Source organism: Balaenoptera borealis (assembly GCF_965194805.1).
Source record: "Balaenoptera borealis genome assembly, chromosome: 10".
In the NCBI taxonomy this organism is placed as follows: Eukaryota; Metazoa; Chordata; class Mammalia; order Artiodactyla; family Balaenopteridae; genus Balaenoptera; species Balaenoptera borealis.
In genome coordinates, this window is record NC_138874.1 from 11,974,220 (window position 1) to 11,993,304 (window position 19,085).

The 19,085-nt window shown below is 41.0% G+C and overlaps 1 protein-coding gene across 5 annotated transcripts in view; it reads left to right on the top strand.

The window, feature by feature from the left end:
* The window catches only part of PCNX2 (pecanex 2), a 281,650-nt gene that overhangs the window by 123,966 nt on the left and 138,599 nt on the right, over positions 1-19,085 (top strand). For all 5 annotated transcript variants that reach the window (XM_082407553.1, XM_082407550.1, XM_082407549.1 and 2 more), the window contains 2 exons: positions 4,596-4,688; positions 5,482-5,632. In XM_082407553.1, coding sequence (XP_082263679.1) covers positions 4,596-4,688; positions 5,482-5,632 — 244 coding nt within the window. The remainder of the gene's footprint in view (positions 1-4,595; positions 4,689-5,481; positions 5,633-19,085) is intronic.

The window sequence follows — 19,085 nt, forward strand, 5'->3', positions numbered from 1 at the left end:
CAGGTGTCTTTCAAGGTTCCTTTTGAAAAATATTTTCAAGAATACAATTTTTGGAGCAAAATAATATCTGCTCTTTGGTGGCTGTAGGAAAAGAGGGAGTCATTTCCTTTTTATTTTGCTGATGTTACTTTCACCAATATTAAGAGAGTCATCTATATTTTTATTCATTGGCACCACGAGGAAAAATCTCAGTAATTACCATCTGCCATCTGCTTTGGTGAGTCTGTTCAAAACTTTTGCCCATGTACAGCTAGGAATGGGATAGGGAAGTTGTTGGACTTCATATTGATTAGTAAAGTTCTTTATATATTATAGATAAAAGTCTTTTGTTGGATGTATGTTTTGCAAATGTTTTTTTCCCAAACTTTGCCTTGCCTTTTCATTCTATAACAAAGTCTTTTGAAGAACAAATGTTTTAAATTTTCATAAAATTCAATTTACGACTTTTTTTTCTTTTATAATTCCAGCTTTTAGTGTCCTATTTAAGAAAGCTGTGCCAAACCCAAGGTCACTAAGATTTCCTCTTATGTTTTCTTTGAAAAATTTGATAGTGTAACTTAGATTTATGAGGCAGGTTGAGTTAATTTTTGTACGTGATGTGAGGTAAGTGTAAAGGAGTTTTTTGTTGTTTTGTTTTTGTAGATGGCTATTCAACTGCTCCAGAACCATTCGTTAAAAAAATTTATCCTCTACCTTATTTTGGGGAAAGGTGCCATTTTACCTTGACCTCTTTGTATTTTTTTTTAATAATTAATCTTATTTATTTATCTTTGGCTGCGTTGGGTCTTCGTTGCTGCGCGGGCTTTCTCTAGTTGTGGCGAGTGGGAACTACTCTTCGTTGCAGTGTGTGGGCTTCTCATTGCGGTGGCTTCTCTTGTGGTGGAGCATGGACTCTAGGCACGCGGCTTCAGCAGTTGTGGCTCTTGGGCTCTAGAGCGCAGGCTCAGTAGTTGTGGTGCACAGGCTTAGTTGCTCCGCAGCATGTGGGATCTTCCTGGACCGGGGATTGAACCCGTGTCCCCTGCATTGGTAGGTGGATTCTTAACCACTTTGCCACCAGGGAAGTCCCGACCTCTTTGTTTAAAATCAGTTGGCTATTTACATGTTGATTTATTTATGGACACTTTATTCTGTTCAGTAACCTTGATGTATATTTTGTGCCAATACCATCAATACCTGATTACTGTAGTTTTGCACATACAAGTTCTGAAACCAGATATTGAATGTCCTCCAACTTTGTTCTTCTTTTTCAAAGTTGTCTTACTTAGTCTAGGTCCATTGCATTTCCAAATAAATTTTTGAATTAGCTTGCCAATTTGTACGAAAAATCCTGTTAGAATTTTGATTAGGATTGCATTGACTCTGTAAATCAATTTGGTAAGAATTGATTCCTTAACAATATTGAATCTTCAAATCCAAGAACATGGTATATCTCTCCATTTATTTCTTTAGTTTCTCTCAACAATGTTTCATAGCTTTCAGTGTACAGGTCTTGCATATTTTTTGTCATATTTATCCCTAAATATTTCCTATTTTTGATGCTATTGTAAATGGCATTTAAAAAATTAAGTACATGAAAAATGCTCAACATTGTTAGCCATTGGAAAATGCAAATTAAAACCATAATTAGATACCATTATATCAAGCTTTCTTGACCTCACGCTATTGTCATATTGTCACACTATTGACACTGAGCCTGATAATTCTCTGTTGTCAGGGATTATCCTGAACATTGTAGGATGTTTAGCTGCATCCTGGGCCTCTACCCACCAGGTGCCGGTAACACTCTTCCTCTACCCAAAATGTAACAAAAATGTCTCCAGACTTTCCAAATGTCCCTTGGGAGGTCAGATTGTCCCCACTTGAGACAATTGTTGAGAAGACAGTGGTTGAGAACCACTGTACCACACAACCACTGGAATGGCTAAAATAAAAAATGCTGACTACACCAAGTGTGTATCCTTGTCAAGGATATGAAGCAATTGGAACCCTCCAGACTGCCAGTGAGAATGTAAAATGGTTACAACAACTTTGGAAAATCATGTGGCAGTTTCTTAAAATGTTAAGCCTAAACCTACCATATGATCTGAACATTCTACTATTAGGTATATACACAAGAGAAACAAAAGCATGTGTCCAGAAACAGGTCTGTGAATATTCATAGAAGTTTTATTTATAATAGCCCCAAACTGGGAACAACTCAGATGTCTATCCGTGAGTGAATGGTTTAACACAGTGTGGGGTACATCCATACAGAGGAATATTATACAGCACCGAAAAAGAATGGACTATTGATACAGACAACACATGGATTAATCTCGGAATAATTATACTAGTGAGAGAAGCCAGACCAGGAAAGAATACATTGTCTACAGTTCTATTTATATAACATTCTAGGAAATGAAAACAAATTATAGTGATGGAGCAGGACAGTGTTTATCTGAGGATAGGTGAGGAGAGAAGAGAGAGATAGATTAGAAAAGGTCAGGAGAGGAAATTTGGGGTGTGTGTGATGAATATGCTAATTATCTTAATTATGGTGATGGTTTCATGGGGATATACATAGGGCAAAAGTCATCAGATTGTACACCATATCTCTCTCTATATGCACACACACACATACACACACACAGGGTTTTTGTATGTCAATTATATCTCAATAGAGCTATTTAAAAATTACAACAAAGAAAAGAAATGGACAGAAAGATTAATAAATAGAGGCTGTATAAAGGTTTGTATTTACAAGGGGTACTGATGACACTGACAAAAATCAGTGAACTTCCTGTATATCGTCCAACTTTGGAAAAAAAATTAAAAATAATCTGAGGTCATTCTCCCTATTGCTTTAAGAAACGTGCAAATGCAACCCTCCTCCCCCCAACACTTGCCCTGGTGGCCCACTGTTTTGCCTTTAAACAGGGATGAGTGGTCAATTAAAGATGACACAATTTTAAATTAGAATATTTGGGAAAATATGTATCTTCCTTTTGGATAAGCATTCAGCAATTTTTAAGTGACATAAACCATGTCAGTGAAAAATAGGAAATAAAAATTAACATATCTCCACATCCTAAAGATGCAATGAATTACAGAACTTTCCTCCGGAAAGGTTTGGCCTTTTGTAAGCATTTGGGATGAAAGGAGATAACAAATTTTTGCCATTTACTAGTAGTAAATTTTCAAGAACACTTCTGATCACAAAAATTTTATAGATTCAGAATTAAAAACCAATGATTTTCCCTGCTCAAAAATCAGATTACCATTACTAAGAATAAATCTAGAATTTGGTTTATCACTACGATTCCTCATCTATGCAATACTTGTATGTGAATTATAAACTTCTGAGATTGGAAATTCAAAACAACTTTAGCAGCTAATTGGTAATTGATGTTGAGAATGTATCTCTTCACTGTGTTATTGATTATCCCAACCAAGCCGTGTTGATTGTTCATCACATGGTTCAGGTTGTTTTTATTCCATTTAAGCTGCCCTCCTGATTTCTTTCCATCACTTTGGATATCAATTCAGTCAGAAAGCCAGCAGTATGACTTGCAAGGAACTCCACATTTTAATTTTAGAAAGACAAGAAAAGAAAAAGGTCCGGGAGGAAATGTAGGTAAACGGATATACGGTTTGTACGAAAAGAAAAAAAGGGAGGATGAAGGGAAACAGAGTTGTATATTCTGTATGATTTTCTGGTAGATAACGTTCAAAACAGTTATTTAAGAGGCATAATTCCTTTTCAATACGATACATTGGTATATTTAACGATTTCAGAGTTTTCAAATAACAGTGTGTGATACCTTAAAATGTTCAGTAATTGTGTACTGCAGCTAATTGGCCTCTGAAGAGAGGAAAAATTTGATGATCCCTTAATGTTCCTTTTAGCTCTATCAGTCAGCAATATTGTACCCTGTTTGAGCTAACACGGCTTTCTTCATATATCTGCAGTATTAATAACATTCTTTGGTCTAACTTTGCTTTGTTTCCCTAGTGCCTGCTCACACCACGATTTTGCATGATGGAAAATTATTAGCAAGTTACTGACATTTCATTTTCTGTATATGTGTACATAATATAAATATACTTAAATTATTTGGAAATGGCCTTTACCCAATTTGACTGGTGAATTAAAATCTATGCTGGGCCGAAGAAATAGGTAAACATGTAAGAGACCTCTGTTGGGCATACCCAGGCTGTGCGCATGTTGAAATATAAGCCGTGCCAAAGCCAAGTAGAGATTATTTGCACTTTACCCTCCTTTATCACACCTGGGCATGTTGCATCTGATCTGCTCGTAGAGAAGAAACTTACGCTTCTTCCACGGGTAGAAAACCTTTCTTCTCTCCCTGGCTAGCGGATGGAGGCATTGCAGTCCGCATTTCCTCTTCCTCACCCTCTGCCTTAGTTTCCCTGATATTCCCCAAACAGGAGGTGGCAAATTGTCCATCCAGTATGTGCCATTGGGAATTGATCAGGTAAGTGATGGGCTGCAGGTGTAGTTTATCCAGGGTCAAGATCCTGTCCCCGTGGTCACCCAGAATAGCTGAGAGAAACACAGAAGAGCAAACTATACCCTTGTTTTCTGTTTACAGAAGGATATCTTAAAATCGGATCTCATCATCTGCTCGGTGGCTGCCATTCTGTCCTTTGCGGTCAGTGCCAGCACTGTGTTCCTGTCCTTGCGGGTATGTATCCATTTGGCTCTGCACTCTTACCCCCTCCTTATTCTCTGTAATAAACAAAGCCCACCGTGCAGCTCCAGACTACTGACAGGATGGTGGGGCCAGAGGAAGTACAGAAAAGGCCAGTTGAGGGCTTGAAGGAATATATCCAGATGTGTTACGAGTTACGTCCAAGAGGAGATTTGATCCACATCACAGAGTGCATTCGTACCCTTTCTGTTTCCCCACCTGGGGAGTTGTTTTGTTTGCGCATTTCGTGGAATCCACCGTGAGGACAGTCAGCTGTAATAAGACAGGCTCACGACTCGCTACTACGGGCAGAGAAGGGAGGACTCACCGAGTCAGGAGTGAGACGGAGGTCACAGAGCCAAAAAGATCATTGGAACATAATTTGCAGTTGGAAAAACAAAATTAGAGCGCTCCAGATGGGACTTCTGGCTGAAGGTGCTTGCAGACAGTTGCTGTCTCACTTTCCTTTCAATGCGGAAAAGTCTGTTAGCTAAATCTGTTATTCTCCATCCCTTCTTTAAAAAAAAAAAAAAGAAACAAAAACAAGAAAACGTTTTCTAACGGGCAGAACGTCTCAGCCTCTTCTCCACTCTGTCTCGGTGGTTCTCAGCACAGAGATCAACTTCACGCGATGTGGGAGAAATTTTCAGAGGCCTGAAGCAAGAACCCGGTTTGGCTGTGTATGCGTTAGGAGGAGCAGGGAGGGAGAACAGTCTTCCGTGTTCTTTGCGGGCATCCCTCCCCATCCTTCAGGCTACGCACTGACTCTCCCCCTCTTCTGTCGCAGCCGTTTCTCAGCATCGTGCTGTTTGCCCTGGCTGGCGCTGTGGGGTTTGTCACCCACTACCTGCTCCCCCAGCTCCGCAAGCACCACCCGTGGATGTGGATTTCACACCCCGTCCTTAAAAACAAAGAGTATCAGCAACAGGAAGTGAGAGGTTAGTAAAATATCCCTCATAAAAATGTGATGTAGCCGGTGGCATCCTTTACAGGGAGGGCGTGCACAGCGGTGTGAACGCACTTCATGCCACCGAACTGTACCCTTAAACGTGGTGACAACGGCACATGTTACATTATGTATGTTTCACCACAATAAAAAAAGGAGAGTGTGTGTACCTTGGAGTGTACAGTATTGTTCCCAGAACAAGAAAGTGGAAGCGGGGTGAATTAGAAGTATATTTTCTAAAAATGATTGGTTATTTTTATTGAGGAAAAATTAATTTATGTCACTCAGACTGTAACCGAAAGTGGGGTCTGGCTGCCGGCTGCTCAAAAGCCAATAAAGAGGCCAGGCTGGTGGAAAGGAAAGTTTGCTTTATTTTGGATGCCGGCAGCCGGGGGCGGGGGTGGATTGGTGGGTGGGTGCCCGTCCAAAGGCCAGCTCCCCTGCACTGACAACCAGGGGGCAGGAGCTTCTGTAGATGGAGGGAGGCGGCTCTATGCAGAAACAGCACAGTCAGCTCTGACCGTCATCTTGAAATTGGTCATCGGTGGTCTGACCAGCGTCGTCTTGATCGTTTTATGTACAGTTAGTCTTCAGTTCCGGGGTCGGTTTGTTTCTATTTCTTTGAGGCCAGTTCTCGGAATTGTGGCTGCTTACGTCACGGCATCTTGTAGTTCACTTCTTCCACCTGGCGAGGGTTTCAGTATCTACAAGACAGCTCACAGGATACGGCTCAGAGTATGATCTTTAGCCCTTGAGGAGGGACTAAAGGTCCTTAACTTTGCTTAATGACTGAACTCTTATTACTTAGTCTTGTTTTCCTTTGCTTCTGCATTTTCTCACTTCTCTGATTAAACTTATTCGTTGGCTGAAGTTTTTCCACAGGCAGAAGGCAGGCAGGGGACATGGGCTGGGGGAAAGACCATAGGGTCCTGCTCCATTTCAAGACCTGAAGTTTATGCTGTTCCAGCTTCAGCTGACTGGGGACCAAGAATAGCATCACTTGACCGCCCTTTCATTCTCTACAAAACCAGGGCAGGGATGTAGCAGGGGCTGACCTTTGAATTTTGCTCCCTGAACCCTTGAATTTTGTTGAACTTGCTTTGCTCACCTAGAACTAGACCCACACACAGACCTGTACTTGACTGACTTAGCAGTTCCCTGGGCTGAGTCAGGCCACCGTCAAGTAGTAGCCTGGTAACCCCGACAGTGTTTGAGCTTCTAAATAAAAAAACTCAGGAATTTCTCTTGCTAGGTCTCCCCAGGCTCTGTGATTGAACAGATGGCAGAAGGATTGATTGACCCCCCATTTTCAGGCGTATCGGTCACAGTTGATGGCTATAGTTGATAACTAGCTAATGTTAAACGAGGTGTCATCTCTACGTCCAGGAATGAGGGGATGTGAGTAGCACCACGGTTTGCTGACTCACAGGAATGTCCTGGGCTCCGCCAGGTTTGTCATCAGTAACTTCAGTGGACTAGTGTGACCAAAGTAAAAGGGCAGAGGGGAGTTAATTAAAAACAAGACAAAACAAAGAAGCAAAAGAGTCACTTATGATGCTGTCAGGAATAGAGAGGGCTTCTTCAAGGAACATGTCTGGGTGGCTACCAGGAGCTGCCTTAATTTGAAACAGCCAAATCAGTAAAGCGGGGTTTTGCTTAGAGGACAGACATGGCCTGATGGACGTGCTGCCAGCATAGGGTTTAGAAGGCGGCAGAGGGCAGCTGAGATCGCTCTACCCTCAGAGGCTTGCTTTTCCCACCTGCAACACCAGGGGCTCACCAAAGATCAAGCTGCATAATATGGTTTTTAAATGCTGTGTTCAATGTTGGGTGCCACGTAAATGCAAATTATTATCAGTATTATAAAAACGAAAGGAAGATAGACTCAGAGCAGGCGCAGTTGATATTAGTCAGTTCATTTTTCAGCCCACTTAAAGGGAAAGGTCCATTCTTGTGGGTCAGTAGAGCAACCTGAAGAAAAGACCAGTTTCTGTAGAACTTCTGCAATGTGGGGGTCACATTTCCCTTTCATTGTCATAACATTTAGAAAGACTAAGTTGCAGTGAAGTTAGTGGAGTATTGTTTTGGCATCATTGGTAAGCAGTTGATGGGGATTTGAGGCAAGATGCTTTGACTCAGGAAACGGCATATCTGTATCTATAGCATCTGTATCTGTGCCTAGATATTTAAGTGCCTTGGGGTGAGGACAGAGAAGTTGTCAAATTAAGAGAAAGGAAAATAAGACAGCTCAGGCGTGGTCTCTCCTTATGGTGGCAGTTCAGAGTGTGGAATTCAACACTGAAAGATAAGAGTGGGCAGCTGGAAACTTGGGATTTGTGTGTGTGTGTGAGCGTGATTGTTTTTTTTCCCTGAATCTAACAGAACCCAGTCTAAATTAGAATCATTTAGATATTTAAATTCTGAATGATCTTTCAGTACAAGATTCAAGAACAAGAAAGGAGAGTGTATTTGTATGTTGACTTCCCCTCTTGGAGGAGTGAGTGAGAGGGCAGCTCTGGGCCTCTGTCCTGTAGGGTGGGCGGGAGACGTTCACCTGTGGTACCACGGGCTCCAGCAGAGGCGTGGTGGATGTTTCTCACTTGCCTACATTAGCTGTTTATAAGCTACCTGAAATCTAGCCAAGGGTAATAGATTTGACAAATTAGGCCCGTAATGAAAAACAGATTGCATTTCAAAATTATGTGTGTTGGAAGGAAAATCCAAATACTTAAAATGTGTTAGTATGAACTTGTTGAAGACCCCTTACCCGTTTTGGTATCATCCACAGCCTGAGTTTCCTTGCCTCCTCTTCCTGCCCACCTTTCTGCCTTTTTAGGTATTTCACTATTTCTTCCTTCTACTAGCAAGAAAACATGCACAGGAAATTCAAGCCGATCATATACCTTTAATGTGAAAATATGCCAAACCTTCTTTCTCATATGATCACAGAATATTTTGAAAAAGAAGAGCAGAGCAGGGCTGGCAGGTCTGTGGAGACCGCTGTGATCCCTGGTCCAGAGGCAGACATCGCCAACTGAGGACAATCCTAAAACTGGGCCAGTGGCAGACGTTGCTACCCAATTGGAATTGGTGTATAAGATGAGGCATGTGTGCTGTGTCTCTGTCTCAGAGTTTATATAATCCTATGCCACCACTTTACGTAGGAGGAAACTGACACCCAGAGACATCAAGGGGTGTTAACGAGGGTTCCGCTAAGTTTGTGGACAATTAGTGACCAGCACCCGGGTGACCTCACTCACTCCGGTAGCGTGCTCCTTCACGCTGCTCTCAGCGTGGTGGGAAGATCGCGTGCAATTTGCACGTGGCCCTCAGACTGCTCTTGCCATCATTCCCCCAAAGGACCACATCACCACCCTGGGTCCCGTAGAGTTAAACGCGCCATAGTCCAGTGCTAACGCTACGAAGCTTTAATCCCTGGTTTGAAACAGACTCAACCACCATAAATTCTGAACCTTCCTGTGGTTTCTCAAACACACCATGTTCTCCCGCTACCTTCTCTTTGCTGTTCCCTGTGCCTGGGATGCTTTTCTTAAGTTTCCCTAGACTCAGGCCAGGCAACTCATCTTTCAGGTCTCTGTTCAAAAATCAATACCCCCCCACCCGAGGTCCATCCCTGACCACCTAGACCAGAGTAACTTCCCAGCTGCTCCCCTGAACCTCCTTTTCCAGCATATTCTCTACAGTGACTCTGAGCAATACATCTGCTTGCTCATGCTGGACCCCCAGTGCTTGTACTTAACTTAAATCTCATCAGCCCTACATTTGCCAGAACAGACTTTAAACTTGGGGCATATACTTTCTTTCAGGTTACTTTCCTGTCTGCATGCCTCTGATGTACAATTTTACTTGATATGTAAAATTACTTGGAGATCCAAAATTAATGTTGATATAAAATTCAGACTATGATAGAATGGAACTGTGTTGCAACTCGAAAGACTGTAAATGGAAATATCTTTTTGAGCCAATTCATTTCTTTACTTTTGAGACTAATTTAAGTAAACCGTATCCCATCTTAGCCCCAGCAAGGTGTTTCACCAATATTTAAGCTAAAAGAATAAAATTGTAGGAACCATAGTACAGTTCAGCAGTCAAATGAACCACGGTGGTGATGTGGGTGTAACTGAGTTATACTAATGGGTATGCATGAAGTTGCTTTTTTTATTGTTCTATTCCCCACCAATCTAAGCAAGTCATGCTGAAAATAGCAGAGTAGACACCACTACAAATGGCACCATATTAGTCAAGGAAGCAACTTTTGAGACTCACTGTTTAAGGAGCACTGGGTTTTTAGAAAATAAAGCAACTCTGTTGTCCTGAATTACGATGATGAGTCTAGAAAAATGACTTCATTTATTGGTGCCTGTTGTAAAAGAATAAGAAGTTGGGTCTGTTTGAAAATTTGTCTTTTCTAAGAACTTTCCAAAGGCATTATGTTATTTCGAAAGAGAATAATGGAGTTGGGTCCCATTTTCACATAGTCCCCCAAGAAGTAATTTCTGTAATATTATCATTCTTGGCTCTTGAGAATTTAAGAAAAGTTGAAATGATCTGATTCGATGGCCATACTCTTACCATAAAAGTGGGTCTTAATGGGGTTAAAAGAGATTGAGATATAGAATAAGTTCATTATTGGCATTCACTTGTTAATTATTTATTCACTCAGAAAATGCTTCTGAAGATACTATTCATTGAGAAGATAATTACACAAATGAACTTATTTACAAGATAGAAACAGACTCACAGACTTAGAAAGCAAACTTAGGGTTACCAAAGGGGAAAGGTGTAGGCGGGGAGGGATAAATTAGGAGTTTGGGATTAACATATACACACTACTACATATAAAATAGGTAACCAACAAGGATCTACTATGTAGCACAGGGAACTCTACTCAGTATTCTGTAATAACCTACATGGGAAAAGAATCTGAAAAAGAATAGATATATGTATATGTATAACCGAATCACTTTCCTGTACACCTGAAACTAACACAGCATTGTAAATCAACTAGACTCCAATATAAAATAAAAATATAAAAGAAGAAAGAAAATAATTATTGAGTTCCTACATGATGCCAAACCAGTGATCCAGTGAGACAGGTTGACTAAGATGTGGTTTCTGTCATCAAAGAGTTTCTGACCTAGTGAGCAAAGCTAGGGCTGTGCTCGAAAAGAAGACCCATGGTTGCTACACACAGAGTGATGAAGGGTCAACACTGCGCTCAGCCATGCAGCAAATCCAGAGAAGTAGAAGCCCCAGACCCCCAGTGAAGAGGTTGCAGATAACTTCATGTTCATTGGTCAAGCTTTTCCAACTGGTTGGTTGTGCACATAAAATGGAAGTAAATGAGATTTTATAACTAAATGTTGAATTAGTGTCTGCTGCATAGTAGGTGTTTAATAATATTGATTGAATGAATGAATGAATGATAAGTGCCTTGTGAATTCACTGAAGAAAGAGTTCCCTGTAGCTAGGAAAAGCCCGGAGGTAAAGGCTTATTTGAAGGACTCCAGTCTACGTGTATGATAAGGTACATACACAGAGCCTCATCTCTCTGCAAAAAATGGTTGCTGAAAAAGCTTAAGCTATAGTTTTTGGATACATTAGAATACATGGATAAAAGATGATAGAAATTACTGAACATATCAACTGAAAAATCTCATTTAAACTGTAATTTAACCAGATTCACTCTTATAAAACGAATTCACAAATGAGTCCTGAATTTGTAATTCTTAAATGAAATTTACTTTGCATTTTAGCAAATCTTGCCTGTTGATTTGCAGATAGACTGGTTTCCGCATGGGAAAGACATGGTTCTGACAGATATTGCTTTTTCTAGTGTGTTTTTCATTTATATCAAAGTAATACATAGTGTTAAGAACCAAATAGAACAAGTTGTAATGAAAAGCAGCAGACCCTGGTCAACTTTTTCCTGTCTGATTCCCCTTCTCCAGGAAAAATTACTTTCTACTTTAGGTATTTCTTTTGGTATTTACCATAATTCTTCTAAATAATGTGCATATTCTTCTATTACTTGATATTTCAAATTTGCATGTCTGCTGGCTTCCTGTTATGAGTAATCAAGATTTATGTCTCTTATCCTCCCTCATACATTACATTTTCCCCTTCTCCTTCCTCCCAATATAACTTTTGTTGAACACATACTCAGTTTTTTCCTATTCATGTATGTGTATGTCATATAGAAAGAATGTCATACAAAAAGTCTAATTGTTGTTCACATCTAGTCCAGTAGTGTGCCATGATTGCATTTCCTTTCTTGTTCAGATTTCTGTTTTTGCATCTGCTAGCCTTTCCAATAACTATGTAAACTACCTCTCAGTTCAATTTTCCACCCAGGCAAACTTGTCAGATACTATATCTTGTTCCATCCCTTCCCCAACTCCCTCTGGAACCTGCTCCAATTGTTCTTTGTTTATTCCCTCTTTCTGAATGAAGCACATCCTCCAGTCACTCCAGGAAAAGGGTGAGTGGGAAGGAAACGTTTTGAGACTTCACCTATCTCAAAGTGTTTTCGTTCTACTTTGCACTTAATGGAGAGTTTGTAGTGTGTAGCTTGTTAGGGTGTAAACAGTTCTTTCGGAATTCTAAACTAACGTCCCATTGTTTTCTAGCTCCCACCGCTGCTGGTGAAAAGTCTGATGTCTCCCCAGCTCCTGGTCCTTTCTATGTGACCAGATGTTCCCCTGCAGGAAGCTTTTGGAAAGTTCAGGAGGGAATTCAAGTGTCGTGGCCCAGAGAACAGGCTCTGGAACAAAGCAGGGCTAGCTTTGTTTCCAAAGAGGCGCAGGGCTAGCGTATCTGTCCCACGCTAGGTGTGCTTAACTGTTGTGATTCATCTATCACTGGGGGTTCCTACAACACAGATTTGTTGGCGGAATGAAATGAATCAAGATAATACACGTAGAGCATTTGGCGGAGTCCTTGGCAGGCAGAGTATACTCCGGAAGCATGTCCTGCTCCCCCTCTTCCCGGGATGCTGAAATTCAATCATTTTGCACCTCCCCTTGTGTCTTGTTTCACCCCTTGTGCTAGGCAGTAGGTGGCCCTTTATACTCCGGATGGAGGTGTTTTGAAACTTTTGTTGGCAGGTGATAGTACTCCCTGAATGACCTAGTTCACAGAATTTCCATGGAGATGAACTCCAACCTGATAATACATGTAAAAATCCTTTGAAATGTATATAGCACTAGGGAAAAGAATGCAGCATAACTGGCATTGTCTGATTTCAGAACCTAATGGCTGTGCTGGGGTCTTTGGGAAGGTCTCGTCTTTGTGTGTGTGATGAGGAGATGCCATAGTTCTGGGAAGAAGGATGTATTCGTTACTCCTTTTGTCTCCCCACAGAAAAAGATGCCAGCATCAGGAGATAGTTAGAGACCTAGAAAACCCTCCAACGCCTCTTTAATTCGAAGTGACTCAGATAGTTTGAAGCGGGAACTGCACCAGTGCTAGCTGAGTAACAGTCTCATTCGCTACGATGCTTCTATAGGAAAGAGTGTTCCAAATGCCAAAGAAGTGGCTTAGAGCTGATGTGTCAGAAAATAGCCTGCCAGTTGGCAGGCTGCCTTATTTATTCCCAATGTTGCTATTATTTTCATGCGCCTTCTCTTCCTCTCCTTTTCTTTCCCTTCCTGCCAGCCTCTGCCCCTCCTGCTCTCAGCCTCTGGCCCATCTCCTCCTAGTCCGGTGGGGAACTTATCTTTCTGTGTCAGTCTCCGCAAGCCTGCAGGGGGCTGCAGGGGACTGACTGTCAGTGAAACCAGGCTTACACGGCAGCGGGAAAACAGAGAAGTAGAATCCAGCGTCCTCTGCTTGAAGGGAAGCGGGGCCGAGGGAGGCCTGGAGAAGCACAGGCCAACCCCGGGCGGCATTAAGAGGGAAAGGGTTTGGGGCCGGGGCTCAAAGGTCAGGGGCCAGCCTCACACTGCAGCTCTCTCTCCAGCAAGCCACGGGGTTTTTACCAGCTGCCCACTGGGGTTCTCCTAGACTGCTGATAAATCTAAAACAATGCAGAAATAAAATAATTGCAGAAGGAGAAAAAAACTAACACTGAAAATCAGGAAGTCTTCGTACGCAAGACATGATGTATGCAGGACGGCACCGCAGCAGCTTTGGGCTCCGTGGGCCCAGCACACATGGGAAGGGCTGAACGAAGGAGGCTGTTTGCAGGAACAATGCCGGTTCCTAGGTGCAGTAGGTGAGGCCCCTGTGATGAGGCCTGACTCAGTCTCCCTGACATGCATCTGTTGGGATCTTATCTGAAATAGCTTAACCCTCATGGTACTTTATGATAGGATAATATACGTAGATGCCAGTGGAGAAATAGAAATGGTGTTTTTAAGTAATCTTGTCATTTAAATAACATACAAATCACACTTTACTTGGGGGAGGAATTCTGATTTTGTAAATTTGTCATTCATCAGGCACCTGCTGTGTACTAGGCTCTGTGCTGGGTGCTGAGGATACAAAAATGAGTAAGAGCCCAATCCTTGCCCTTGGCAAGATGGTTGTTCTCACAAGAAGTGTCTTCCTTCATGTGCCCGTGGTGAGAACACCTGAAAGTTTCTCTTAACCCTTTTCTTGTGAACATTTTGACCTAACCATCTTCATGTGAAAAATTGATAAATGATTTCACTAGCATTTTTAGTTTTAAAAACTATGGTTTGATATTAGTAGAGTACCTTTCTACCAAGAAGAGGGAGTACATTATTGCCTGAGTCTCCTAAGAATTTCTCCATCCCTTTGAGGAGATGTGAAGAATACATTTTTACTCTCCACTGAATTAATGAAAAAAATCAGTGGGATATGAGGTATCACCTCACACCAGTCAGAATGGCCATCATCAAGAAATCTACAGACAATAAATGCTGGAGAGGGTGTGGAGAAAAGGGAACCCTCCTGCACTGTTGGTGGGAATGTAAATTGGTACGGCCACTATGGAAAACAATATGGAGCTTCCTTAAAAAACTAAAAATAGAACTGCCATATGACCCAGCAATCCCACTACTGGGCATGTATCCTGAGAAAACCATAATTCAAAAAGAGTCATGTACCACAATGTTCACTGCAGCACTATTTACAATAGCCAGGACATGGAAGCAACCTAAGTGTCCATCGACAGATGAATGGATAAAGAAGAAGTGGCTCATATATACAATGGAATATTACTCAGCCATAAAAAGAAACGAAATTGAGTTATTTGTAGTGAGGTGGATGGACGCAGAGTCTGTCATACAGAGTGAAGTAAGTCGGAAAGAGAAAAACAAATACCGTATGCTAACACATATATATGGAATCTAAAAAAAAAAAAAAATTGTTCTGAAGAACCTAGGGGCAGGACAGGAATAAAGACGCAGACATAGAGAATGGACTTGAGGGCACGGGGAGGAGGAAGGGCAAGCTGGGACAAAGTAAGAGAGTGGCATGGACATGTATACACTACCAAATGTAAAATAGATAGCTAGTGGGAAGCAGCCGCATAGCACAGGGAGATCAGCTCTGTGCTTTGTGACCACCTAGAGGGGTGGGATATGGAGGGTGGGAGGGAGATGCAAGAGGGAGGAGATATGGGGATATATATATATATGTATAGCTGATTCACTTTGTTTTAAAGCAGAAACTAACACAACATTGTAAAGAAATTATACTCCAATAAAGATGTTAAAAATAAATCAGTGGGATAGTTTTGGGGAAATGAGCTAAACATTTTTAAAAATTGACTTAGACTTTGTATCACATGAAAATCCAGATGGATTAAAGATTTAAATTGTTTTAAAGGTAAAAGAAGAAAGAAAGAACCAGAATAGCACTGAAAGAAAATATAGATCAAGTTATATAATCTTGGTTAGGGGAAGAGAAAAAGAACTTTTCAAGCATGATCCCAAAGTCAAAATCCACTAAAGAAACAACTAAAAAATTTTATTCCTTGAAAAATATGAACTTTAATATTCTGATTCCTGAATGTTCCCACCTTGTATTTCTCTGAGCGGTTTACCATGATGTTGAACCTGATAATAGTTATTATTAAGTCATTCAGAAATATTTATGGAACCTATCACATGCCAGGGACCATGCAGAATGCTGGGGAAGCACTGGGGAGCAAGGCCAGCATGACCTCACCCCAGGGGCAGACCAGCTGAGAAGGTGAGAGCACTTTGGCTAGAGGAGATCCCAAACTCCTACGAGGCAGGCAGTACCCCACCATGGAAGCCCCAGCTTCTCAAACTTTGTTGTATTAGGTGTCTGCTTTAGTTAATTACGTTACTAATCAGCCAGTGGTCAGTGATGTCACCTGAATCTACTGAGTGGCTTCTATGGACAGAGTACAGTGCTAAATACCGAATATAATGGGGAAAGACAGCCCTGGACCCCTGGCTTTAATAGAGAGATGAAAATTCATCACACAGATTAATATATTCGTAAAGTGTTTGAAGTCCAATGAAGGAAAAGTATAGGGGGCTAGGAGAGAGTTATAAAGGGATCCTTATTTAGATTTGAGGGAAAAAGAAAAGCTTCTTTGAGGAAGTGACAACTAATTGAGGCCTGAAAGATAAAGAGGGGGTTAGCCTTCAAAGTGGGAGAGAAGAAGGCACAGGCTCACCCTGAATTGGCTTTTTTGGGAATGGGAAGGTCGTGAGGACCTTGGATTTATCTTAAGCAGAATTATCGGCTTTGAGTGGTGGGGTGGTGTGATTTGCTTTACATTTAAGAATGATGACTCAATTCACGCTACTGGTTTGGGAAGTGAAGTCTGTTTTTTAAGAAAATAAACCATGACATGTGTACATGTTTGTGCTAAGGACTTTGCAGCCTGAGATTTTGCCCAGGAAGAAAGATGAGAGTAAGAAATGCTCATAGGAAAAGCAATTGCCTATAATAAGAGGGCACAATCACCCTGGACGTGGTAATTCCATTTTGCAGGGTCTCTTTGCCTTAGCTGCCTCAGGGTGACTGGGCCAGCTGAACCGAGATGAGCCCCTGTTGAAATGCTTATAAACATGTCTGGCCCCTACGAAGCTGGAAGCCTCTTGTCTTTGAAGCTTAAGTCAGTCGTAATTCAGGATTTGAATTGGAGCAAATTATCTTCCTAAAGATAAAAACATCCCGAGGATTTTTGATTAACTTTTAATTATTGAGAGGGTCTTGTTTTAGTAACATAAGCACCTAAATAAAACACAACCTGAAAAGCCTTTGAGAAAATTTAAAGCATTCAGTAGTGATAAATCATATGGAAATTTGTAAAGGGCAGAGTTAGTTTGCATTCTTTTTCTCAAGGGCCTAATATTCCAGGGACAAGAGAAATAATAATGCTAAAGAAATGTCTTTTTATGGTCTATTTGCATATACGGGACATTACAGAAAGGCGGTTATAAACTATCGTTGCCAACATTTTCTTTTTAAATTGACTTTGTATGAATACTGTGACAATTTGGGGACTTAAGAAACGTATTTATCACGTTACTGCCTTTGTAAGCTTTTCGTTTTATTAGCTTTTCATGGCCACCCCCATAGGGAAAGATTAAGTGTAGTCTTTCAGAATTCAGGATTCTGGATTGCACTTCTGTTTTAGCTTCCTGCTACATTATTATTCAAATATAAACATCCAGTACATTTACCATTAAACGTTTTCTACAGTCTAGAGATTGTAGCATTTCTTTGGAATAAATGACTGAACTTGGTAGAAGGATTCTAGAGATACATAAGCATGAACGTGAAATTGATTTTCTCTCAATGTGCAAGAGTAGCAGAACTTGAAGTCAGGAGTGTGGAGTTGGTGACCTCTGGGATTTTCTCTCTACTGTGTCCTTCCTAAATATTGATTTTTAACTCCCTTTCCACATCCTTTTCCATTCCCACTTTGGCTAGATGTTGTACTGAACACCAGCCAGGGAAACTGTGCCTTGGGGTGAATCTTTACCTAAAATGTTTTTCCCTTAACATACAGTGGGTATACTGGTGCTTGCTGGTGTATGCAGACAGTGTAAAATGTATTCACGGTCCCTGCATCTAGAGATTCAGAATTAATCAGTGGGAGGCATGTGGAGCTTCTGTGTCACATTGAGATGTCAGCTGTTGTCACTTTCATTTCCCTGGCAGCACCTCAGGTAGTAAGCGAGAGTTGAATTATGCAGCGCAACCAGTCTTTGTGTGTGTGTGTATGTATGCCTCTAGGGTTGCTATTAACTAGTAAAGGTTTTTGCGACTTACGAAAGAATTGATTTCTAGTTCTCCTGAAGTCCTTTTTATCCTTCCAAAGTCCGAAAGAGAACTCCTTTGTAGCTATCATGTTGTTTGCTTCTAACTAGAGACCCAGTTATTAAAGGTCTAGGGCCTTACCTGTCCATATATGTTATTTCAGCCATACTGAACGCAAGTCCTACAAACTTGCTGTTCCAAAGGCTGACAGCAGACTAGTGCTTACAATCCAAGACTAAACATCTTATTGACATGCCTTACAGTTGTGTCTATGACATAGTTTCACCCATGCACACAGAGGGTTAACATCTCACTGAGTAAGTACTTTCGCTCTCCAGTATTTGGAAAGACGTGGATGATGAATTCAGAGCGTATTAGTGATTTCTGTATTATTTGATGTTCATTGCTTTGTGTGTTTCTGGAATGGATAAACTGAAATTCTATGGCAAACCCATATTTGTTATCACTGTCTGCAGTAAATCCTTGTGCACTGCAATGGGATTGTCTGCCTGCACTCAGTCAGCGTTATCCCCACTTACTGGAAAGTATCATCTGCTGAAATTAAATGTGACAAGCATTTGAAAGTCTGGATTGCACTCCCCCACCCAGATGGCACCCAGGTCATCCTTCGGTGATGAGCCACTGAAATGTTTCTTTTAATTCAGATGTTTTTCTAATAGTACTGAAGGATGAGGTTGGCTTATATTTCTCTTAATTTACATATTTTTGCAGGAATCTAGCTAAGGTTGTCATGTTTCTCTGAATTGGTGACAAATGTTGATAGAACTCTATGAATGTATTTTTATAAGCAGGCTGAATTGCATTTGATTTGATGGCCTCAGTCTGACACTGTTGATATCTTATAAATTGAGAAATCAGAAAAAATAATTTTGTATAGAAGGAAACCTAGCTCTAACTGACTGTACGTTATGAGAGATTAAAATAGGAAATGTTGTTTAATATGTTATAATTAGAAAGCTTTTTGTTTTGTAATCAAAAAAGTAATTCCAAGAGGCTGCTCTTCTTAAAGTCCCTCTGTTTATTTTAACTATTCAGAGTTCCCCCCAACCACTAAAAATGATAAGATGATAAATGAACATTTATTGAACCCTAACTCTGAGCCAGGCATTCTGCTAGGTACTTGAAATACTAAACTGATTAAGACACAGCACCTACTCTTGACAAACTCACAGTCTAGTGGGAGGATTAGT